At 44.0% G+C, this 26,458-nt stretch overlaps 1 protein-coding gene across 1 annotated transcript in view; it reads left to right on the forward strand.

Moving 5' to 3' along the window:
• Window positions 1–26,458, forward strand: part of DOCK2 (dedicator of cytokinesis 2) — a 408,294-nt gene that overhangs the window by 294,288 nt on the left and 87,548 nt on the right. The window contains 2 exon segments of the mRNA XM_032851775.1: window positions 21,188–21,286; window positions 23,810–23,904. Coding sequence (XP_032707666.1) covers window positions 21,188–21,286; window positions 23,810–23,904 — 194 coding nt within the window.

Here is a 26,458-nt window from a genome sequence, read left to right on the forward strand (position 1 = left end):
TGTGCACATTTAATTTATAGCTCTCCATGCACATACAGTGGGGCTGTTCCCTTCAGTGCCCGCACTCCTTCTTATTAGTAAAAGAGAGGACAAAGGGGAATTTTTTTTTCCCTTTTAGGGGTATGAATTTGCAGCATGCGGTTTAAATATTCATTTTATAAGAACAATGTTCACATTTTAAGATTCCGTGTTAGGCACAGAGTTCTCTTAAAGATTGTTAAATAGGTACTAAGGCCAGGAAAAAAGCTGGGGTGCCAGCAATGCCCAGCCATAGAGAGGCCGATCACGCAGAGGTGGCTGTCATTTACCAAGCACCCAGGCACCTTCATAATTGACACAGGGTAAAGTGTTCTCACCTTTTCATGCTTCTCTTTGTTGCCAAAAATACTTAAGACAGTAGGAAAAAATATATACAGTATGCGTTGTGTCCCTCAAATGATTGTGCTTTGTCAGTATGACCAGCTCCTGGTTGGTTTGGTAAGGAATGGCACAGCTTCTCAGAATCGAGATCAAATACAATCAGATTACTGACTTCCAAAGTATTAAGTTTATGGCAGGGCAGAAGCAATGGATGAAAATCTAGGTAGTCTTGCAGAATATTCCAGTGAGCAGGAGTGGGTGTGTATGAGAAGCATAAACTTCTCAGCATATTTTAGGGGAATCAGAAGATCAGGCTCCAGAAGCAGAACTGGTTGAAAGTCTTGCTGTTACGAGAAGAACATCCCCACATGAGAAAGAACTTTCTAACAATTCTATCCATAGGAAAAGGGGATTCCTAATTAGGTGGACAGTTCCTTCTGTCTTAACTTATTCAAGCTGTGGTCATTGGATCTTTTCCTGGGGATGCTGCAGAGGGCATCAAAGTATGAGTGTGGGCATTGGCCTTAAAGAGTCCTTCCAGTTCTGAGGTCCTCTGACTTTATGTTTCTTATTCTTGGTCAGGTATTTTATTAACAAATGTTATCCTATCTGTGCCTTCCACATCATAAAATTCATCATAGATCTAGGAAGACCAAGGAAGAGTCATGTGGAGACCAGTTAGAACAATCAGAGGGAAAAATGTGAAATATAATGACAGGATGGAAAAGGTGTTTTCCCCTGGAAAGGAGGAAAGAGAAGCATCCCAGAGAGCCAAGCTAATCCTCAGAAGAAGGGCAAAGAGTTGCTTGGATTCTTTTGAGGTCCAGATAACAGTAAATGGGGTTACATTAAATTAAACCAGTATAAAGCAGGATCATCAGAAGGCAGAATGTTGGACCCCATGCTTTGAATCTCCTAGAGAATTTGCCTGGGTATGAGAACAGTCAGTTTGAACTGTATTTTTTCTTTGTGAAACTGATTAAAGTAAGGCCTACCCTGCTTCTCTAAGTCCTTTTATAATGACTCATGATAAATTCCTGCCAGTGTACAGTTACAGAGGAGAAAATAATGTAGTTTCTGCAGAAAGCTGTTCTTGTTTTCCATGTCTGAAAGGTAAAACTGTATAAATCAGTGTATTTCCTTTTTCTTCTGCCTTTGCTACTGGAGAACTCAGAACCTGATCCCCAGGTATTTATATCTCCTCAGTGGTGGTACCTGAAAGTCACTACTTCTGCTTCTTGATAACTCACTTCAGGACATTGAAAATATGTCTTGTGTTTTAATCTCTTATTTAACTCATGTCTTTTGGGAAGTGAGTAGGCTAAGCTCTCATATATTCAAGATGAAACAGAATAAAAGGGAGAACTATTAGAAAGGGACATGAGACCCTAGGATAGGTTTTCAAATATGGATTGGAGAATTCCTGTCACCGGAGAGGACCAGTAAAGGAGGGTGAGTCATTAGAGTCAACATGCTTCGTCATCATCTCATTATTCACTTCCACTGATCTTGTACAATGTTTAAACTTCTGTAACTGTCATCAGATACCCCTGTACATTACATTGGTAGGTGCTGGCAGTGAGAGCCAGGTTAGGTTGACCAGTTGTTTATTTGCAGTTTCATGAGCATAGATAAGTTTGGTCCTATGTCCTACAAGTTATAAGATGAGGAGAATTAAATGGGGGGGGTCCTCTTAAGGGCAGGAAATAGGTAATTTTTATCACAGATTTCTCCACACCCTAGTAAAAAAGCTGTCAGATTTCTGGTATCTCTGAAGGTTTGTTGAATTAAATTAAAGTGAACTGAATATAATTGAAATGACTTGAACTTCACTGAACACAATTAAGTTGAATTTCTTAATCTTGCCTTATATCAGGGGACTGTCTCACCTTTGCTAGCTAATCAACTCTAACAACAGAGCAAAAATAAACATAGCATGCTGAGCATAATGTTTAGAATTTAAACATATGTTTATTTAAGAAATATTTATTAGGTACCTCTTATATTCAGGCACTGTGTTAAGTACTAGGAAGACATTGGTGAACCAGGCAGACATTGTCCCTGACCTTGAGGAGCTCGGAAAGGAAAGGACCTAGGAAGGAAACAAGCACTAAACCTGTCAATGCATAAATAAATATGTGATTAAGAATTCTGACACGTGCTGAAAAGGAAAAAGCGAAGTTTTTATAGGAAAACTAAAATGAGGAACCTAGGAGAACAAGCTAACTTTTCCAACATAGAGAAATACAGTGTGTCTGGACAGAGTGGTGGAAGATGAAACCAAAGACAAGGCTTTAGGTTTTATTGTGGCTAAGTATGGATGTAAGTAATGAGACTCCATTTTTTTATTTTTATTTATTTATTTTTAATCAACTCTGGTTTCTCCCTGGAGGAGAGGAAGCAAGACTGGAATCAGAGACCAGTTAGGAGGCTCTTGCTTTAGTTCTGGGGATATATGGTGGTGGATTGAACTAGGGTAGAGAGAAATGGAGAAAGTCCAGCCATATTTTGTACACAGAATTGGAAAGGACTTGGTCAACAATTACATGTGGCTGGGAAATCAAAGATGCCTGAAGCTTTCTGTACAGGCAACTGGGTGGACAGAGGTGCCACTTCCTCTATAAGGAAGAGGATTAGATTTGAAATTAAGTGAAGAGGTGAAGATCAAGAATTTAAACTGAGCATATTGAATGTAGGATACCTGTAAAATGTTCACCTGGAGTTATCAAATACATAGCGGTGTCTACACAGTCATTCTGTAACTATTTATTGAAAACCTAACTTGTGTCAGGCCCCAGAGTGGGCACAATGCAAAATGTATGTAGGGCGTAATCCTTGACTTCCAGGCACTTAACGCCTATTGCTTAAGATGACATATTAGACAATATTGCTATAGAAGGGAGGAAATTATTTTTAAAAATCATTAGAGAGAAAGAAGTAGGGTTGTGAGTTGAAAGGAGAAAAAAGCACTGGCTATTGAGATGGTGAATGGTGGGCATCAAGGTAGAAGTCAGAGTGAGGAGACAGGGAGTGGAGGCCAGACTCAGGGTGAGGCAGAATTCTTACTGCCCAGAACAGAGAAAGCTTTAGACCCTGTAGCTGCCTGGGCCATGCTCTGCCACCATCCCCCAGCCAGGTATGGTCAAGGAGGTGGAAGGGTGTTAGCTGGTCAGCTCCAGCTGGGATAAGCCCAGGAGTGTGAGAATTGATGTTAAAATGATGGTAAAAATGGTTAAAAGGAGGGTCTGGAGGAAATCTACCCACCGTGAAGAAGCCGAGGGACATTGGGCAGGTTTGTCCTGGAGAAACTGATGTTTCTCTTCCTTAGAAGTGAGGAGAACAGAAGTAGGCCTTCAGGCTGGCTCTATGGTCCCCACCTCTGTCCTTGGATTTCCACTGGATGGCCCTGGAACGTCTATCTGTGCTGGGAAACGAACACCCCACCCTTGCGTTTGGTGTTCACCAGGCACTGTTGCTTTTGCCCCAAAAAAGTTTGGAAAGGGCCAAAAATGTCCCTTGAAAAGTGCCTCTTGAGAGTAGTCCAGGGATAGTGTGCATAAATTTACATCCATGAACTGTTGTGAGATACAAAACAAAAAATCCCTGACTTTCTCTAAATCTAACCGGGAGCAGCCCTGGCCCAACTGAGCTAGCATTCACAGACTCAATCTCAGCTCCCTTCTTCCCGCCCAGAGAGCCATAGAGAAGTCCCTGGGGTCTTAACGTGCCGAGGAGCATCCTTGGAGATCCCTCTGGTCTCGGGCCCTGGCTGTTTGCCGCTGATTAAGCCATCATGTGATCACACATGCCGCTAACGATGAAGGCTTTGCTGATTAAGTACTGCTGGGGCACAGTTCCCTCGGACATGCAAGAGTTACTGATCTTTGCTACCTACAACTTCAACCCACCACCCGCCTTCTAGTGCTGGGAGTCTCTTTTTGCCCTTTCCCCTCAATTTCTGCCTTCTTCTCCCTCCTTGTGTCTTGTGTCCCCTTTACTCCTTCCTGGCCTCAGTTGCTCACCAGAACTGCTTTGCCCCAAAGCTCTCCAACACAATGATTCCTGAATGTTAGGGCCCATTAGAACCCCTTAGAAAGCTTGTGAAACAGATCACTGGGCCTGCTCCCAAGGTTCTGGTTCAGCAGAACTGGGAGGGGCCCGAGAATGTGCATTTCATAAAGGTTCCAGGTGAAATGTTGCTGCTGATTCACACCAAGCACACCCCTCCAAGGAGAGGGAACAAAATTCCTGGATACCTTTATGGAAATGGCAGGGAGAGGGGAGAAAGAAGGCAAGGGAAGTTATGGGAAGGTAGAAGCACAAATAAATATTTCAATTAATTACTATGCCAGTCACCATCTCATATTGAATGATAAAATTATATTGACCAAAACATGATTTAGATGCACATTTTGGGGGAACTCTCTCTTTTATTTGGTGAAGAAGACCCAGGGGAATTACATTATACCTTTTTATTCCTAGTGACAATGGACCTGTCCTTGTTCCCATCTTCTCCTGAGCCTAGAGCCCGGAACCCCTGGTTTGGAATCCCTCGTCCCTGCAGCTCATTATGTGATATTCAGAAAGTTGCTTTGCTCCTATTTCCAAGAGCAGACAACGCATTTTCTTTCTGTCGCCTGGACTTGTCATTGAGAAGGCTGGCATCATCTGCCAACCGTATTTGCAAGTAAAATGTCCAACTGGCAGGAGAGAGGCCAGGGAGAGGGACAGCTAGATGTGGTGGGCTGTGTCAGACAAGCAGGCTGCGGGAGCTCTCAGCCCTCTGGCCAGCTCTTCTGCGGTGAATAGAAACCTGGCATCATGTCTGCCTACAGGGCCTCCTGCTGCCTCTCCCACAGCACCTGGGGTTGGGGCTGCCCTTGAAAGGGCTGTGGTCAAATTTAAGCCAGAAACTGTCGCTAGCCGTGGCATACTGCAGAGTGATCAGGCTAGGCTACCCAGACTTCACGTCTTGTCGGGGCCACATACTAGTGGAGTGTAGCTTTGGACAAGCTACTTTTCTTCTCTGTGCCAAAGCTTCCTCATTGTAAAAGGCAGGCAGAAGATAATAGTATCCATCCTCAGTGTTGTTGTGGGAATTCAAAAAGAGAGTGTAGGTAAATTGCTTAGCATGTACCTGCCACATAGGAAGTGTACAAATAAAGGGGAGCCTTCATTCATTCATAACCATTACTCCATTCTGGATATTGGAGTTCATGTCCTAACTTTCCTCATGGACCACGAGCTCCTTGAGAGTGGACGCAGGCCCGATTCCCTTTTGTATCCGTCTATCACATGGCCACACACCTGTTGCAGCCTGGCTCTGTGCCTGTCGCTGTGCTGGGACCCTGCATCCAGCCGCACACACGCTTGTGCAGGCGTTGATGAGTGGTTAGCGGACAGAAGGGAAGGATTGATGAGGTTTCAAAACGTATCTTTCATTGAACAGCACCGAGTCCTAGAAAAATGCTTCTCCAACTTCAGGGTTTGAGAACTATGTACCTGGGAATCGAATTCTGATTCATCTAGTCTGGCTAGAGGCCTGAGAGTCCTCATTCCTAACAAGTTCCCAGGTGCCCCCACTCTTGCTGGCCAAAGCGCCAGGCTTGGGGTAGCGAGGTACTAGGTGTCTGTGCCTGACCACACTTACTGATTTGCAAAAACCGTGCAAGAATTTAGAAGTGAGAAAAGTGAGTGTGTAGGGGCTGAGCAGTTTATTCATGATGCCTGACCAGTCTGGAAGCTGGGTGGCCTGCCTCATTTTCCTCTGTTAAGCAATATTGACTCCCTAAAACCAGAGGTTCTTAAAGTTTGCTGCGCAAGAGAAATCACCCAGGGAACATTACAAATCCTGGTGCCTGGAGAATGGGATACCAGGGAATTCTAATGGGCAGTGGAGTTTGGGAACCACAACTTCCCAGCCCAACTTCATCCAAAGAACAACAGAGGAAGGAACCTCCTTCTACAGTCTCTCTAATTTCAGATGCCTTTCACAGCCTTTCAGAATTTGGAAACATAGGCCTCTTCATTATTTACAGATGTGGAAATTGGAACCTCTTCAGGTTAAAACACTCACCCAGGATTACCCAGTCCTTGACGGCAAAGTTAGGACTAGATAGAATTCAGACCTCTCAGCTCCCACTTTCCGTGTGCCTCCTTGTTCTAGCCAGCTGTGAAGGTGAAAACCAACATGAGTCCTGTACCAGAGAAGGATTCCAGAAACATAGGCTCTTCACTGGAAAAGCATCTTGATGCTCTGCCACCAACCAGAACCTCGGAGACTTAAAAGAGACCTGGGGTGGGGGGTTGAGGAGGGATGTCCCAGGCAACATGATCTGACATCACAAGGGCAGGGAAGTTTTCCTTTACAATAACATCCTGCCATTCTTGAGATGATAACATGGGATGGATGATGCTGTGAAGTTATAAAGGCTTTAAAATTCCAAAATGAGATGTATAACCCCATGATGGTAGGAACAAAATTAGTGGCTTGATTCAATGCAATTAACATTGATTATCTTAATCATGACATAATGTCAGTTTCATTGGACACTGCATGTTAAACATATGGAGGACGGCAGATGCATACAGTTAATCTTTTTTTGGCGGGGGCAGGGGAGCTTGACATGACTCAGAGTTGAAGAGCCCAAATCTTAGCTGTTTCTGTGTAGCCTTCCCTTATAACCATTGAAAAATTAGCCACGTGACATGCCTGCACTCTTTTTTTTTTTTTAAGATTTTATTTATTTGTCAGAGAGAGAGAGAGAGACAGAGCGAGCACAGGAGACAGAGTGGCAGGCAGAGGCAGAGGGAGAAGCAGGCTCCTCGCCGAGCAAGGAGCCCGATGCGGGACTCGATCCCAGGACGCTGGGATCATGACCTGAGCCAAAGGCAGAGGCTTAACCCACTGAGCCACCCAGGCGTCCCGACGCCTGCACTCTTAACTGTAACTATCTATTGAGCACTTATTCTGTGAGAACTGCATTATCCCTTTGTGAATGCAATCATACCTAATGTATGTAACAATCCCCCCCACACACGAGGCATCCTGGAGCAAATAGTTCAAAGGGGTGTGTTTGAGTGTGCATGCATGTGCTGGGGCCAGGAACACTGTGTGGACAGGCAGTCAGAGATGCGAGGAATATGATCTGGGTAAGTGCGTTGGATGGGAATTGGGACAAATTCTGCGTGGCCTGGTGGTAGTTTAAAGGAGGAGGTAGGAAGAGTAGAAGAAATGAAGTTGGGAACGGACCAGCTCATGCAGGGAATTTCATCCTGTGCCGCGAAGTTTGGGTTCTTACCCTCAGAGTCAGTGGGATCCATTGAAGATTTTAAGTAGGAGGGAGAGTCTCCTTCCCATGTCAGTACGACCGCATTCTGACTGCAGTATGGAGGTTAGAGGGGGCAGAGCTGGAGACAGGGTCCACTTAGAAGGATGGTGCAATGCGCCAGGTGGCAGTGATGGCCGCTTCAATTAGGGCAGGGAGAGTGGGCACAGAGAATAAGCACATGAAAGACAAATTACTAAATCCCTGAGGCTTGGTGATTTATGGAATGGAGCAGGAGTGGGGAGAAGAGAGGAGAGAGAGGAAAAGGAGAGAGAGAGATCGGAATCAAGGTCTATGGCTGGACTACTGTCTTCAGCTGAGTGGTCCTGAGAAGCAGCACACAGGGAAGAAGGAGAGAGGCTCTAGAGGGAGGGATGTTGCTGGCATCTTTATGATGAGCTGCCTATGGGCTATCCCAGGGGAAATGTCCAATAGGAAGCTGGACTCCTGGAATTCTTTATTGATCAGGAAAGACCCTAAAGCTGTCAACACTTTATATCTTATGATCTTAAGATAAATGTCCAAAAGAATAACAGCTTGACCCCAGTCACAGATGGGTTGTTCTAGCTTAGCATATGACTCAGGCCAATCAGCTAAGAAACAGAGGCCCTGTGGGCACTGGGATAGTTAAGAAGACCCTTTTTTCCTTTCTTTTCTTTTCTTTATAAATATTTATTTATTTATTTATGAGAGAGAGTGTGGGGGGAGGGAGAGAGGGAAAGAGAGAGAGAGTCTTAATTAGACTCCATGCTGAGCGCGGAGCCCAACATAGGACTGGATCTTACAACCCTGAGATCATGACCTGAGCTGAAATTAAGAGTCAGATGCCTCAAATGACTGTGCCATCCAGGTGCCCCAAGAAGACCTTTTTTTCTTTAAAATCATAGTAAATAAGGTAGTCCCCCCGAGCTCTTTGATGGGGGTTGTTTCATTCATTCTCTCCCTCATTTGAAAAACCTTTTACTAAGCACTTTCCATGAGTCCAGCATTGAGAATACAGGATATAGGAGGTCTCTGTCCTTGAGTACCTCTGGGACTAGTGGACAACACAGACACATGGACATATGATTATGATTCCATGTTATAAGCAGAAGGAGAGTTGGATGTCAATGTTAGGACCTCCCCCCAAGATGTTCTTAGACTTTGGGATGCTAAATATTGCCATGGAATGGGGCAGAAGAGCATCAGATGGAAACAGAGAAGGCTTCCTGAAGGAGGGAATGGCCCGTGCATGGGTCTTGAAAAATGAATTGGACTTCATGGTGTGTAAAAGAAGGCATCCTTAACTTGTGCAGACACCAAGGGAGAGGAGATAAATTTGGCATGTAGGTTGGGGAGGTGAGGAGAAGCAGGATTCAGTTTCTGGGCAGCCTTGCATGTCATTCTGGGGAGGCATTTGGGCTCAAAGGAATTGGTGGGGAAGAGGTCATATGTGTACATGCCCACAGGGACCAGGCAAGGACGTAAAACAAAACAAAACAAAACACAAAAACGAGGTAGAGTGACCAACTGTCAAGGTAAGAGCAGTTTCCTGGGACATGGGACTTAAGTGCTAAAACCAGACAAGTCCCCAGCAAACCAGGAAGTGTAGGTCACCCTAGAATGAGGCCAGGCCTGGGATACCAGGCAAGTGCACGTCCACCCCTCACGGGCCCTGTTCACATTAGGAGGTGGCCCCCAGTGCTGCCGTGTGGGGATGCAGAATGGTATATCTGGGTCTTCCAACAATTCGTTTTTTAAATGTTGACCCAAGAGTCAAATGTTTTCCTTTTTATTGTTATTTATTTTATTTTTTTGTTTGAGTCTTATTGGCACAGAAGTCACATGTTTTAAAAACACCATGCTGGCCCAACAAACCATTCCTGTGCACCGTGTGAGTGCCGCGGACTGTTGGTTTGAGATCTCAGAGCAAAGCGTCATAAGCAAAACCTCCCACATCCCACCCTGCTCCTGCCCTGAGGCACATTCAGACAATTTTCATTTCGCAGAGTGACTTCAGTGATCAATCGTTTGGTTTTTCAGTTTGATGCTGATTTGGATGCTGGGCACAGCACGTAATCGATCAAAGCAAGGATGAACGGTGGTGATAGAGACACCCATTCCATTTTTTTGAAAGATTAAATTTGTGTTCAATGGCTTGTTCTTCCCCAAATCTGGAAACCTACGTGGTGAGGAAGATAGAGCATGTGCATCTCAAGCAACAGCCTTAGGCATTAATTGAGGTCCATTTATTCTAGGTATCAAGACAACCCCTTGGTGGAGATAGGAAAAGGATCGTCACTTTGTTTGTAGGGAACTTGGAGGTCAGGGCCAGCATTTGGAGGCAGGGAAGAATGGTATATTTGATTGAACACTGCAGTCAGAACAGCTGGGTTCTAGCACCAGCCCTGGCGCTTTCGGCAGCTGTGTGACCATTGGGAAACCACCAAACCTCTCTGGTCCATGGCTTCTAAAAGGGCTCCCAAGGATCACCCACCCTATCATCTCTCTAATTCTAAGCTTTAACTCTGATTAGACTTTTGCTAGGAATTCTCCAGGCCTGCCAGGGTGAAAGAGTCAGCAGGGGTTTTAAAGAACAAATCAGCCCAGACAACTGTCACTTTTTTTTTTTTCTTTTCCAGATAGAATTAGTAGATATGGGGTTGTAGTATGTTGATCTGATATCTGGGCACCACCAGGCCAGCTCTCTGGATGGCATTTTTATTGTGTCACTGGATCTTCTTTAATTGAGCGTGGATTAGAACACTAGGGTGGGAGCTAGGTACAGGAAGAAAGCGTCAAAGGCAGGGGCTTTGTGGCTGGGGAGCCTTCTGCTCCAAGAGAGGGGTGGGGAGGGCAGGTGGGGGAGGACCTGCACTCATGCCAAACTGCAGTGTCACCTTTATTAATGATGACGGGGAGAGGGAGTCAGCAGGCAGCTAATGCGTACTGCAGAGGAGTAATTGGAAGGTGTTGTTACCATTCCAAAGGACAGGGAAGTAGAAGTGGGACAAATGGGAATTTAAAAGGAGGGGGGTGAGCAAAGGGAAAGAATGAAAAAAAAAATGGAGTATGATGTCATTTGGAAAATTGCAAACCAATAAATCAATGAGGTATCATTGCCAGGATAGAAAGGAAACAGCCTAAGGAGCCAGCCTGTCGGGGGAGCTGGGGGCTGACAGGAAACACCAGATCAGCAGGCAGAGCCGTGTCCTCATCCGGAGGTCAGCTGGAACCTGAGGCCCAGGAATGGTCTCCCACTCCATCCACTCCATTCTGCCCCCTTTTCTTGAGGCTTTTTTTAATTTTTTTTTTTTATGAAGGACATCAGAAAGAATGCTCTATCTAAAAGGGTTTTACAGGAGCTCATTAATGGGAACCCTTGGAGTCAGCTTTTCAAACAGTTATCTCTGAGTTCAGTTTCATAGGATTTTTTTCATCATTGGAATCAGCTTCATAAAAGCCAGAGCATGATGATTCTGCCAGTTTTTACTTTAACAGATGAAATAGTACTCTCTTTATAGAAATGAGGAGCGAGGACTTTGGGTAGCTTTCTTTCATTCTTAAGACCTTGTCAGTGGAGCTGGCTGGAAGGCAACCCAGTAGGCAGGCGCCTGCATGGCTTCCCGTTACCTGCAGACTGAGGTTCAAAGCCCTCAGCCTGGCATTCAAGGCCCTTCCAGTCTGTCCCTCCAAATCTCTCTCGTGATCTCCCTCTATGAACTCTGGCTGTACCAAAACACTCTGCACAGTTCCACCTCTGCGTCTTTCCTCATCCTGTTCCACATACAAAAGTGGGACAGCAATTTCTCAGCCTCGCCACTCTCCCTCCCCCTCCCTTACCTAGCACAGACATCACTAATCAATCAACACACTCTTTCCTGCTGAGCTAGGACTTGGCCGAGGAATCATTTCCCACACAGCTCTTGAAGCAGTTACTACCAATCAATCAAATTCATCAAATTATAAAATGAAATGTATTTTCTATTATAGATCTAAGATGTCCTTTCCCATTTTTATCTTAGTCTCTTTCAATCACTTAGTTCCTCAAACCCCCTCATGCTCTGTGAAATTTTCCCGGATCCATACCCACAAAGGTCATTTCCACTTCTTACAAGCCTAGAGAAAACTTTGCTTATAGCACTCATTTTGTGCCTGTCATCCAGCATCACAATGTATATCTCTCTACAGATCAGAGTTTCTCAGTGTCGGCACTAGTGACATTTTGAGTCGGATCAGTGTTTCTTATTGGGGCTGGCCTGTGTATTATTATAGGGTGTTTAGTAGCATCCCTGGCCTTTAGGCAACCTTCCCCTCTCCCCCAAATATGACAGATTGCCCTAGTTGAGAATTACTATAGGGATGGATGGATATATATATAGAGAGAGATGAATGTTCTTCCTTATACCCTGAGACCTTCGGTGTGTAGTCAGCCAATATAGCTCCTTCCAGAAAATAGGTGCTGAGTGAATATTTGCTAACTAATTGATTGATTAGGAGTGAAGAACTGTCTGGGAAAGGAGAAAATCCTTCCCTGATGTGGATTAGGAATTACGCATCAGTATGCCTTTGCTTCATTTGAGCACCGTGGAGCTGAGCGATCAAGGAGGTGTTGCAAAGAGGCACCTCTACACACACCCAGTCCATTATTATCCTACTAGGACCCAAGGAGCGGAGCAGGCTGGACCAGCAGGTCACTTATAGCAGGGACAGCTAGACCCGTTTGGAGGAGACTGGGGAGGTGCTAGGAGAGTCCTGCTGGGAAAGTTGGGCTTGAAGTTGGAAACACAATGTGAGAGACAGACCTTCATTCCTCATGAAGTAAACACAACAGGTAAACTAAAGCAGACCTTTTACCCACAAAATAATCCACCCTCCTGAAAACCCTCTTTCTGGGCTGCCGGGTTGTCTGTGAACACATTTGTCTGCCCGCCCCTCCTCTCCTTCAAATGTGGAGGCTCTGTAAAGGGAAACAAAGGGCAGGGAGAGAGGTATAAATCATCACCCGCAATGCAGCTCCCCAGGTCCACAGGGAGGTTTAAATCATCCTCCACGAGTCAACCGAAAGCTAACTCTACACTTCCCCAGTTGATCAACGAACTGTTCTGGTAAACTGGAAAGAGGGCTGAGGCTGAGCATTGCAAGAAGGCTTGCTGAGTGTCGCTGGTGAACCAGGCCCTACCCGGGAGCTCTGCACACTCCTTCCACTTCGTCCTCACAACAGGGATATATGTAGTACTATGTTTCAGAGACAAGAGTGATATTAGGTAGTACTCTGTTTCAGAGACAAGAGAAGTGGGGCCATAGAGATCATGCAACTTGTCCAAAGTTCCAGGGCATTTGAAGAGAACTGGCATTTGCTCCTAGAACTTAGAATGCCCTGTCCAGTGCCTTCCAGGAAAGCTGCTGCTATGGGAAACCAGATAAATTTCCTAGCGTGTGGCATTGATGGTTCACTCTGAACCCATCTTGGCCTTCAACACCCTAAGCAATGCAGAAAATGGAGCAGTTATCCTCAGTTGAGGCTAAAATCATGGAAGACTCATAAACCATAGAGTACAGTCATTAAGACAGCGGATCCTATCTACGTTAACTGTGTCTACCCGTATCAACTGGCCTATCTCCCTGTATAACCTGCCGAGCTAGCTCCACCCACCCATCCATTCATCCTTCCATCCATCCTTCTGTCTCAGTATAAGCACAAGACATTTCTAGAATGTTTCTTAATATTCGAGACGTTTACTGAATTGAGTGGAATGTTGAATGTTCTCCACATTCAAGGCTAGTTAGGCAGGGAGGACAGTAAGTAGGGTAAAATGTTATGCACTTTTCCTTTCTTCACTGTACTTTGAGGTTTTGCTTAATTTTCCTATTACTAAGATTATATCATGTTCATAAAACAATAATGTCTTTTTCTTTTTTCTAAAGAAAACAAAAGCATTCTGGGGTCAAGCTGATCTAGCTAGGCAAGTCATGTCACCTCTCTGCTTCTTGGTTTCCATCTGTAAAGTCCACATGGTTTTATCAAGATTGCCTGAATGTTGGGAGGATAAAATGAAATAAAGCATATTGGTGCTTGGCCCAGAGTAGAGTGCTCAAAACATGTGGCATCGTGACCATCGGGGTACTTTTTTGCACAGTGTCTGACTCACAAATGTCCAACTAATATTACCTTCTCCTTCTTCTAGTTCTTTTCTTCCCTTGCCACAACCTTATAAAATGTCCTTACTGATGGGTAAGTAAAGGGCTTAGCATGCTCCCTGATACACACTTGGCCCTTTAAATGATAGTTCTTGTTGTCTTGGAGCCCACAGTGCCTTCTGCCTGAGACATAATATTCTTTTGTGATACGTTTTTCTGTTGAAGGTTGATCTTGGTGTCCTACTTAACCTTGATGCAAATGTTTGCAAGAGAAGATGAGGGGCTGCTTGGAATATTCATTCAGAGCCCACATCCCAGTGATGCTCCTGGCTTCACTATTTCGCAGGGAGAAGTGAACTGAGGACAGAACCGTATTATCCAGGACTCCAAACAGAGTTTTTTTGCACAGCCTTTCTTGAGGCATTTGGTGCAAAGACTGGAGGGTCATCACCGGTATATGTGTTGAGAATAAATCCTTGTTTCTGAAACTATTCTTCTCGCAATGACATTTACGAACCTCCTCACCCACACCTCCACAAATGCTATTAGAAGTGTTTAGAAAAATCATCTTCCATTCAGTTAAAAACTGGGGTGTCCTGAATGACAGTCCCTTCCTGGCAAGCAGGTTTCTCAGGTCCCAAAGATGCAAATGGGAGAGCCTGGGTGCCACTGGAGCAGGCTCCCTTCTATTCATCTCTGAACAACAGGGAGATAAGCCCACTAAGCTTAAAGACAGATAGGATCCACATAAAACCAGAGTCCACTCTCTTGCCTGCCCATGGAGGGCTAGAGTCTGCTCTAAAGTGGTCATTTACTGAGAAGCATTTGCTGAAGGGTGGTGACACTACCATGAATCAGGAAGAGTCAATGTTGATCCTGGGAACAAGTCCAGTACAGTGTTTTGGAGATGGGGTTGTGTGGTAAGATGTGGAAACTGCCTCTTTAAAGGGGAGTTCTTGCAACACTCAGCAGCAAGAGAGATTTTTAAAACCCAAATCAATGGCCTCCTTTTGCACTTAAAGGAAAAGACAAACTCTTGCCCCTGATCTCCAAGGGCTCCCAGGATTTGGTTCTTGCCTGTCTCTCTGATCTCATCTTATATAGCATCTTCCCTCGTTTTATACCTTCTAGCTATGCTGGCCTTCTTTTGGATCCTCCAGCATTCCAAGCACATCCTACCCCAGGGCCTTTGAATGTGCTGTTCAATTGCCTGGAATGCTGTTCTGCCAGGTTTTTGCATGACTGACTCTCATCATTCATATTTCTACTCAAATGCCAGCTCTCTAAGAGGCTGCCTTTATCTCCCCTATTGAAAATGGTTTTCTTCCCATTCTATCCCTATCTCATTCCTTGGTGCTATGTCATTAGTAGCAGCTATCACTGCCTAAAATAATCTTACTTGTGTACTCACTCGCTTCTAATGTGTTTCTCCATCCCTGGCCCTCTAACCAATGGGGGTGAGAGCTCATTAAGAACAATTTTTGTTACTCTCATTCCTGGTTGTATCCCCCACAACTAGAAATAAGCCTGGGATATAATAGGTGCTCAGGAAATATTTGTTGAATTAAGGAATGTGTGAAAGAATGATCTCACTCTGGCTTGATCTAATGTAATTTAAGATGGAGTATACTCAGAAGTAGAACAAAAATTCTTTCACTTTTAAGCCCTCCTAAGGCAAAGATGGTCTATCCATGACCCTAGCTTTTCAGAGTTTGTATGTGGAGTGGTCCCTATAATATTCATTTAGAGATGGGGGAATACTATAATAAATTCAGTCTCTCACCTAACACATATTTATTGAGTCCACACTAAGTGCAAATTCAATTCTAGATTCTGGTGATAGAGCAATGAATAAGTCGATAAAAATCTCTTCCCAGATGGAGCTAACGGGTCTGACATGGGAGACACACTGCATTTATGAAAAGAACGCAGGTTTTGGAGTTAGAAAGACCCAGATTTTAATTCCTGTTCCATCATATACTAAATGTCTGTCTAGGCAAGCTGCCTGACATCCATACATCTCAATTTCCTCATCTGTAAAATAGGCATAAAGTTGACTCCATGAAGTTGTTGAGATGGGTCAGGGACATGATGAATGTAGAGTCTTGAGCACAAGGAATGAATGAATGGAATTTCCTTGCCTTCCATCTCTCCTTGGGATCAACTGTATCCTTTTGAAGATTTAAAGTGACCTCACACCACAGAGCCACATGCATAGGCTCCAACAAGGATCAGAATGTGTTAGTTTCAAAGGAAGAGCATGTTACCAATTCAGTCTCCTCTTCCAGCCTTGATTCAGAACAGCTTCGTTTATCCTTCTTTTCCTGCTCCTTGTCAGTGAGGCTAGCTGTCCGAGGAGATACCTGTAGTTCTGGCCCTAGCGATGCCGGGTAGTTGAGCCATCATCAATGCCCACAGCACCAGGCAGGAGTGCACGCAGCTAACTCTACAACAGTTGTCATGTTGTACAGATGGAATGTGTCAGAGCATATCCAGAATATACAGCAACCAAGTGACACTTTTCTGTTTTCCTGTGATGTTGTACCTTTGACATGGAGCAGGCCACATGAAACCCTGGGATCTGTGCCCATCAGGAAGCTTCCCCTGAAAGAGGGTGACTTGGTTTACTCTATCACACAGCAGGATCCCCAGGGAACCAAAGAACGCCACTGCACACAGAGACAGACACATCCTAAGGCCAAACAGCTGGGAGAATAAGTTTTTGATGAAGACCATTGTATTTCATGCTTTTGAACAATTTGGGCACTGTTGTCACTCTTCCCACCCGCTGGCAACTGTCCCCAAATAAAAGAAACCTTCCAACATGCCCCAGTCCAAGAGGCTCACATTTATTTACTTAACAGGTGGACTTTGGGCATGTTGTTAATCAAGGCACGTTCAGAGTCAAGGATCACTGAGCTATGATTGGGAACACTTGATGTGGCTACAGCCAGTCATGGGTAGGTGACGTCATCATTTCTCTCACCCAGGTCAGGAATCTCAATGAGCTAATCTGCTTAGTTTCTCTGGATCACAGTCAGCAACCATGACAGTAAAAATAATAGGTGATCATTATCGAGGGCTTTCCATGTTCTAAGTGCTTTTTTATTTAATCCTCACCCACACTGTATGAAGTAAGGAATATTTCTATCCCATTCTTCGGATGAGGACACTGAGGCACAAGACCCTGCCCAAGGTCACACAACAAGGAAGAGAGAGATAAGGTTTGAAGTCAGGCTGGCTGGCTCCGAGGTCCCCGCTCTGACACTCTACATCCTGGCAGAACAGGTGTAAACTCTTAGGAGCCCAGCCTTATCCATCCCACTCCCTGCTGCACTCTGGCACCCAGCACAGTGCCCAGAACGCGATAGTTGCTAAGACAGAACAATACACTGGTTTCCCCAAAGATCACTACGTCCCCGACAAAGCTCTATGATGAAGGGGTTTCAGAGTCCCTGTTGTTCCTAACACCACAGCCTCCCACTTCCGGTCCTGATCCACCACCCAGACAGTGCCAGTTCCACCCAAGAATTAAATCTGTTACATAACCACATGGCAGACGTGGGGGTGAATGGAGAAGCCACCTGAGGATGGCATTTGGCCACTCTTAGTCTCCCAAGGAGATAAATGGTCTGAGAGAGAGAACTTTTCATCTCCCTAACTGCCTCCCTCGGTATGAAAACTTTCCTTCATCTCCTCTCCTTGGCACTTTCTATATTTTATTTTACTTTGGCCCTGCACATTATTTGAAGTTACTATAGCAACGTGTCACCAGCTGGTACCGCGCTCGCGTAGTAATGTTGGCATTTAGGTAGCAAGCTCCCAAAGTTAGCTGCTTCCCTCCTTCTGTGAGCTCATCCCTCCCACAATCTCAGGTGAGTGGGGGACGCATCTGCACCAACCAGACCCCTCTGCCCCTTGGTTGCTTGGTTTTCAAGGCAGGGCAAACCGAGAGCCTCTTCCTGGTCCAGTCAGCACTGCAGGGGGCTTGACTGTGTGTGTGTGTGTGTGTGTGTGTGTGTGTGTGTGTGTGTGTAGGTGTGTTTGCCTTAGGGATGGTTAAATAGATATGTTTAAGTTGAGTGACGTGCACCCAACTCCTGGCCTTATCAATCTGAGGGTATGATGATGGTGGGTTTTTTGATGCAAAGGAGCCAAATGATTTGGGGAGGGCTTCTCTTCTGATCCTAATCACCTAGTATCCCCGCTAATTAATATTAATCACATGACACTGGGTTTCTCTTTTCTCTCTTGCCATCACACAGTGAAGAGACCCTGGCTGTTTTCCTTTGGAGCTTCAGTGCTCTCCCAGGTGTGCGAGACCTCTCTCCATACTGATGGGCTGAATTAATTAAGAGGATTGATTGTCGCGGATCGCTGAAGAAGTGTTCAATGTGGCAAATAAGCCCTGCCACTCAAGGCGTTAAGTAGCCCCTCATCAGCCAAGTGTCTGCAATGATTGCACTTATTTTTACACGTTTGACCTAGTTTCAAGCCGTGTCTCTTCATGCTGTGATTCATTAGCTACATTTTCAACCGCCCCAAATGAACGGAGCTGAGGTGACTCTGCCTGGTTTGTAACCAGCGTCTCGAATACAGTTTCTCTCTGGGATTTAAGATGCAGATGCCCCTGGTATTTATTCTGTTTTGAAGAAGCAATTTCCCATCTAGGCACCTGGTATGCTGCTTGGCTATGGATGAGGGGCTGCCTCCTGGTTTGGTAGTAAATATATGTCACCTACACGGTTTCCGCCGGGGATGGGAAGAGGGGGATTCTCAACAGCCCGGACTGCAGGGCATCCCTCCACCCTGCTGCCCCCATGCAGCACTCAGGCTTTTCCATGCTGCCGACAGGACTGGGAGATCTGGCTCCTACGCTATAAAGTTTGAGCAATGTCAGTGAGAAGAGTGTCTGAGTGGCTAGTGCATCACACTCCCTCCCTCCTCTCTCTCTTTCTAAACATTTAAAATATGGTGGATATGGAAGTAAGGTCTCAAACTCATAGAAAAGGAAGGGGGCAGGAAGCAAAGAGCTGGATTGCCATGTTGAGGATATTACTAAAAAAAGGATAAACGTCAGAAAGGCATAATGTTATTCCATCATTCTATCGTTATGTGACAAAGAGGGTTTTTTGTTTTTTGGTTTTTTTGCTTTGTTATTTAATATACGTGACAGAAAGGAGCCTTTTCTGAATACGAACCCACGGCTGGCGTCTCATGCCATTTCACTAATCAATCGGTCACATTGGTGTGATTTCTGACCGATTTGTTGCTAAGGTGGGCTAGACACCAGGGCAGGAAAAAAAGGGGTGCTTGCAGACAGATGTAAAACACTGTCCTTTTTCATTAACAGCCAAATGCAGGTAACTTGGCCAAACTTCAGTCACATTGCTCTACAAATCCTGCTGTAAGGTACTGAGCTGTATTTTTCTATGTGGTAGTTAGAAGGAAGAAATGAACAAGCTGGTAAAAGTAATTTTGATTGACTGGTGGACTCTGACACACTGAGCAGATCCTTATAAAAAATAGTGGTTTCTTTCATAAAATGGTCACTTTCTCTAAATGGGGACCAGGACCCTTTCCCCTTTTATTATTATTATTTTTTAAATGAAGCATGGAAGTTTCTCTAAACAAGGCTTAAGACAATGCAGTCTTTTCAAGGTAATTCCAAGCAACTTGAGCTCTGAGGTTTGTTTTTTGCTTTCTTCCCCCCCCCAACTTCAAATTCAAATCAAGCCGTTGGAAATAACAAGCACTCCGTATCTATGCATTTGGGGCAGCCTGCAGTTCTGACAACGGTAGATTTTCCAACACACCCACATACACACACACACACACACACACACACACACAAGCTCATAATCCCAGGACTCATTTAAGCCAAAGCGTTAAAAGTAAACTATTGTTCAAGAAGCGATAGCATTTTCTCTTAGAGGATCACGGATCACAAAAAATAAAACCTACCCAAATTTCTTACCTTGAAACAGTAGAATTACCTGCAGAGATGTCCTCTCTTTCCTTGTAAAAAGAGCCAGGCTTTGGCCAGCAGCAGAATTACTCCAAAAGAAGGAATAATGGGTCCTTTATGTTGTAATTTTCACTGTTTATATGCAAGAAGTGTAGTGGGTCTGCTCACGTAGGAATAAATAAAAAGCCGAAGAAACTGCTCAGCAGCTACCATGTGAAAAGAAAAGACCTCTAGTGGTCACAGGCTGAATTCTTTGAGGAAAGGAGAGAAGAGATGGAGGGAGTAGAGGAAACACACGTGTGTGTGCGTGCACACACACACACACACACACACGCATGCACACTCTCCTCTCAAACTCCAAGATTTCTCTTTTCTGCCATCCAGCCTGGCCAGAGGGAAACACGATGAGAAATCTTTCTTGGTTTAAATGGGACCTGGTTAACAGTGGTGGTGGTGTTCTGTCTGGTTTGAAAAGAACTGATCATTTTACAAACTCACCACCACCCCCTGGGGGTCTGAGCAGGAGAGGCTTTGCCTCCCTGGGTGACCATGACCGTTCACCCCAGTGGAAGCCTCCAGGTCCCCATCAACATAGCATCCTCGCTGCTGCTCCCGGAAGTCCCAGTTTTGTGCTTTCTGCCAGCTTTGCATGTGCTTTCTCAACATTTATGGCGCATGAGCGGGGCTGGTGGTCACGGACAGGCAGGGCTGGCTTGCTGAGTGTATGACCTGACCTGGTGCTCAGAATGGGACCTGGGGCTGTTTTGAAATTCTGAGTAATTTTTAACAAGGACTCTTCATTTTCATTTTGGTCTGAGCCCCCAGCTGGTCTTGCTGACTGGGGAAAGCATGTTATTCCTAACATCTTAATTGGGAAAAAAACAAAACCAAAACCAAAAACCTTTAGAAGCAAAAGAGATTCCTGATCTCTGGGAGTTACTTTTGGGAATGTGAACTTGAGGAACGTTCAGTTACCCAAAAGACTTCCTGTGGAGGAACACAGAAGGAACTTCTTATTTATCATAAAATCAATTATCTCCAGGATCTTGATACAGGCTAGATCTCCTGACACCAGGGCCCTGGCCTTTTCCCAAAGTACAAGCAGCTGGAGAAGTGATCTGGCTCTATTTTCTATACCTGGAGCTCCCACTACAGTCCTAGTCACATAATAGGTGTTCAGGAAATGCTTTTTGAAGAATGAACCCATAAATGAGCCAAAGGTACCATTTCCTCATAGGGAAGTTTCACTTACTGATCCAGTAAGGGGAGATTCTCCATCCTTGAGAGGCTTTTGATACTTGCCTGAGATGGTTGGGGTATTTTCCAGTCTGAAGTCAAGGAAATGGGGAAGATCAATGTCATGGTGCTCTCTCCTCTATTTCATGGCATTTTTTTTTTTTATTTCCTACAGAGTCACTTCGTGGCATGTATGACAGCAATCTTAAACCAGATGGGTGACCAGCATTATTCCTTCTACATTGAGACCTTCCAGACCAGCTCTGAACTTGTGGTGAGTCAGCATGATGTTGGGGTGGGGGCAGTGTAGGGGAGGCATTACACTCTTGGCTCTTAAGACTGTAGGAAAAGAAGGTGTCCCAGTGGACCTTATGTATGTGTGTTCCTACATTTACAAACATGTTCATGTGATTCCCTAGTTCTATTTTCCAGTTAGGCTTGTATATACCATTTCTGAAACATGTCTTCAGTCCCTGTCAGAGATGAAACTTAAATGTCTAGTCTAAATATGCTTCAACAAATGTTTGTTGATGAATCATGGACATTTTGGGGCTTAAGAGCATGAGTGATAAAAATCACACAGTCTAGGATTTGCATCCAGGATTTGTCACTGGAAAGCTATGTGATCATGGTCAAGTTATCTCTCTTAAGCCTCAGTTGCCCCATCTGTAGAGTGAGGATAAATTATTTATGTCAGGGTGTGTGGAAGGGGTTAATGAGAGCGAGCACAGTAGCTCTCACATATTTAGTGGCCAGTATTAGGTAGCTATTTCTATATTATGATCACAAATACATGGAGGAAGTTGGCCTCTGAGCCCCCTTGCTCTTCTAGCCTCTGAGGACTCATTTGTACAGAACAGTCCACACATGGACTGTGGCCTGTAGGTTCATAGCTCTGTAGCAGATGACTTATAATCATAAAGCCCAGCCCATGCTGATTGGGGGTATAGGAGTCCCTTTGCCCTCAACATGGTCACCTCTGTCATGTCTTCTTACTACTGGTAGATTCAGGAATTCTGCTGCTGGGGCTCACTTTCAACTCTCCGTGGAGTGGCCCAGGGAACTAAAATTGGACCAATCTCAGAGAGTGGCCCATAAAAGGGAATTATTAGGAAGCCAACGTCCTTCTCTTTCAGCCATTCAGCAGAGAGATGGTCTCTTCAGTGGATCAGCATTGGCAAGAAATGTAACCTTTTTCTGCATACACAAAAAATAAAACAAAAGGAAAGCCAAATAACCCAGGATTTTCCCCTAAGTTCTCTATGTCATGGAGCATGGAAATAGAAAAATCAGATTCCTAATTTTTGATCCTCAGTGGAAGGAAAGGTGAAAAGAAAGGTGGAAAAGGAAATTCTTACTTACTAAACATATATACTTTGTTTCATAATTGTCATAACAGTATGACCTAGGGATTAGTAGACACATTTTACAGGTCTACCATCTGCTTGCTCAAGATCACATAGCAAGTATGTAGCCGAGTAGGGTTTGAACTTCTCTCTTAACCCTTAGAGCATGTTATGCTTCTCATTCAGAAGCTAGGTGTTCCATCTATGAGCTGGAGGCCTTCTCTGTTACCACAGGAAGGGAAGGAGCCCGTGATGGTATCTGCGTTACCGCATATCAGGGATGAATAACAGTACTCACCATTGTCTGACCTGGGACTAAATGAGCACTTATAGTGGGCCAGGCTCTGTGCTGAGCACCTTTTAACCGGTGCTCGTAATCTTCATAGAAACTCTTTGAATTAAATGTTATCCCCATTCTGCTGATGTGGAAACTGGGACTTAAAGCATTGAGGTAATTTTCCTGAGAAGCAAAGACTGCTGAAAAGGAACCAGTCTCATTTCCAGAATTTTGTAATTTAGCTTAAAGTAGTGATTTTCAAATTATATTCCTCCCATCCTCATCCTCACTATGTTTTACCATAAACACACACACACACACACACACACACACACACACCCAACCACAGCTATTCTACTTTTATCTATTTTATATATTTGGTTCTGGGTAGTATTTTCCTTGGGCAAAGAATTATACTGTTAAAATAATTTGAAAACCACTAGCTTAAGAAAAGAGCTCTGAATGGGTTTCCTATGGATTTCAACATTTCCCAAGAGTAGATACAGCATGACTTGGCTTCTTCCAGCTCAGGAAGGTCCGCATGCCAGGTCTCCTGGTCTTGGCTGTCTGGATTTGTCTTGAATTTGTGTTCTCCAAAGATGGAGCACAAGCTTGGCCTGTTGCAGTCTGGGGTGTGTTGAGGTCCACTCTCAACCTCTTGAATGAGAGGAAGAGAGTCCCTGTTGTGTTTCCTCTAATCGCCCATGGATGTGTCTGTTATATATGAACTAGCTGTGTTTACAGTCCTGCTAACTAGGTGGTCATGGTAATAACTGTTTGCTACATGACCTGAGATGCCTTCACAAAGTGTAGTGTGCTTCCTCCTTAAATACCTATTTGAGAAGATGATTATAAAATTATGACATCAATAAATACGTTTACTTCTTTCCTCTCAGAGACAGAACTACTAGTGCTTTGTTTTGAGAGTGCTTTCAGATCCCATAGTCACATTCCATTTGTATTTGTGAAACAATCTCCTGGTAACCAATGTAAAGCTTCCATTTAAAAATCCATGGCTATTGGTTCTGTTGGATTTACTTAACGAATGACTTTTCCCTTTCTGCTCCTCTAAAAAATAATAAAGAAAAAATTTAAACAGCCAGCAAGATCTGGGGTCCTTCCAGTCAGGTTCTACGAAATGAGTTGATAGGTGTGTTTTGCTTTACAATTTCAGGACTTCTTGATGGAGACATTCATCATGTTCAAGGACCTCATTGGGAAAAATGTGTATCCTGGAGACTGGATGGCCATGAGTATGGTTCAGAACAGGTGAGCGGCCACTTGTTCCTAACAGCTGCGTCACCCCATCAATCACTTTAAAGAGTACTCATGGAGACAAGGTGGGGTCTTTCTACTTTTAAACCCTAGGGAACTCCACACCAATCCTGAATCTTCTTTTTTTTTTTTTTTTTTAATATTTCAGTCCTCATGACTTTGTATATACTGACCTGGCTACCTCCCACCTTCTCCATTCTTCAAATACCAGTTAGAATAACATACTTTGTGGGGTGCCTAGATGGCTCAGTCGGTTGCTTCTGACTCTTGGTTTTGATGCAAATCATGATCTCAGGGTAGTAAGATCGAGCCCCACATCAGGCTCCCTGCTCAGTAGGGAGTCTGCTTGGGATTCTCTCTCTCCATTTGCCCCCTAAATCTTAAAAAAAAAAAAACAAAAAAAAAAACTTTGTGACGTTTTCCCTAAACTCTTGAGATTGTAGGTCAACCTTATTAAAATTACAGTATTTTAACATTTATTCAAAATGACAAAATATATTTTGTGGCATATAGTAAGATAGGTTTAGGAAGCATGGAATTAAGCAGGTTTGAATAGATTTCTGTTCTGCAGGACTTCTTAGAGCCTTTAACATGTTGATGGGATTCTCTCAATGGAGCATGTGGGATATAGAATTTCACAAATGTGTTTGCTAGTGGAACAATTTGGTGTGTACATATGTATGTTTCTGTGTGTATATATAATATATATTAATATCTCACAGGATACCAATGTAACCCAAGTATAACTCAGATCCCACGTAACCCAGCACAACATTAGATAAAAGTAATTACAAGCAATTTTAGTCTTTAATGCTTTCTCTCAAATCGTATCATCCTATCAAAATGAAATTCAAATTATAACACTCAGAAGTATTTTGTGATATTCCCTTTCTTCATTTTTCTGGCTCTCAGTATCGCTCACTGTCCCATGCTTTATCCACATTTCTCTTACAATCTTATTCTCAATTCCTATGGACAAACTCCTTTAAAACTGGGTCTTCTTGGCCCCTCCCTCCTTTTCTTCCCTCTCTCACTTCCCTTTGGCTTCGTATATTTTTAATCCTCCCCATGAAAGGCCCTTCACTTTACACTAGCAAGAAGTTTTGTCTCTCTCTACCTATTGCCTTTGTTCTATATCCCAAAAACCAAGAACGGCTGACAAATGTAAATACCCCTATAGGTTGGAAGAAGAAGAGAAGTTGAAGAGGCAGAAGCAGAGGTCTCCTTAGTGGGAGGCAAAGAGCAAAGACTATCAACGTTTATGTATTAATAATTTTGTCATTGGATACAGTCTGAGAATTTCTGTCTCATCATGTACACCTATGAACTGACTCCAGTCCCAGGTGGCTTCCATCCCTTACCCTTCTGTCCTCTGAAAAGCTGTTCTTCCACTAACTGGATGCCTAAGTGCCTAGCCATGTGATTCCATAGACTCAGTGCTCTTGGGGCCACCTTTAGGGGCTGGAGAAAGGGAGAAGGGTTTTGTCAAGACAGAAGGAAATTTCTGGCTGTGCAACAGAACTTCTGATGAGAGGAGAACAATCAGCCCAGAAGCAAAATGTCAGAATTCTCAATTTGGGCATCACACAGATCCCATCACATCACACAGATGAGAGTCCAACTTTTGCAATGATTAAATGATTAAAGTATTGGTGGGAATTAAGCCTAAGCCACATGACAGATCAGAGGCAGGTCTCTTCCTATGCCCGTGTCAGGGCCAGTTTCCGGACCTGCACCCTGTACTAGGACCCTGCACTCTAAAGGGCTCCATGTTTGCTTTAACATCCTCTTTTTGCCATCTTGAAATTCTTAATAATTTTTGAATGAGACATTCATATTTTCATTGTGCACTGAGCTCAACAAATTATGTAGCTGATAATACCTTATATCAATGTTCAGTCATCTTGTGTTACAGTAGTAACCAGCTCCTAAACTGTATGTGAATCCTTCTACTGTTTGCCAGCTGGCCAATAATGTCTTCAGGTTTTGCCAAAATACATGAAGCACCCATGTGAGTCATCTTCAACTCACTCTGTGCTTTAGATACATTCAACTGTTCACTGTTACCGTTTCATTCTTCTATGACTTTGCATAAACTGTTGCTCTCCTCCCTTCTAGACCAAACTCAACCAAACTGTTGCTCTCCTCCCTTCTAGACCAAACTCACCATCCTTCAAATTCTTCAACCTGTAATCTCTACTTTGTCAATGCTTCTAGAACTCTCTCATGGTAGGAGAATGTGCTTTCTTCTCTGTATTTCCATGCAGGCCAATATTATGGCACTTATTCTACTGTGCTATAATTGTTTCTTCACATGACTATTTCTGTCACTACAGAATGGGCTTCTTAAAGGCAAGCACTATGTCTAATTTATCTCTGGGCCTCCAGTTCCTAACACAGAGCCTGACATTCATAAATACATATAATGAATTCTGTGTATCCAATAGCTACTTACTATTTAGAATTTTTTAAAGAAAACTAGTTCAAATCTGCCCAAGTAAAAAGAGACTTTATTAGGCTCAGATTTATGGCTTCAGGCATGGATGTA

This window comes from Lontra canadensis, unplaced genomic scaffold, assembly GCF_010015895.1.
Source record: "Lontra canadensis isolate GAN:19392208 unplaced genomic scaffold, GSC_riverotter_1.0 scaffold5, whole genome shotgun sequence".
Taxonomy (NCBI): Eukaryota; Metazoa; Chordata; class Mammalia; order Carnivora; family Mustelidae; genus Lontra; species Lontra canadensis.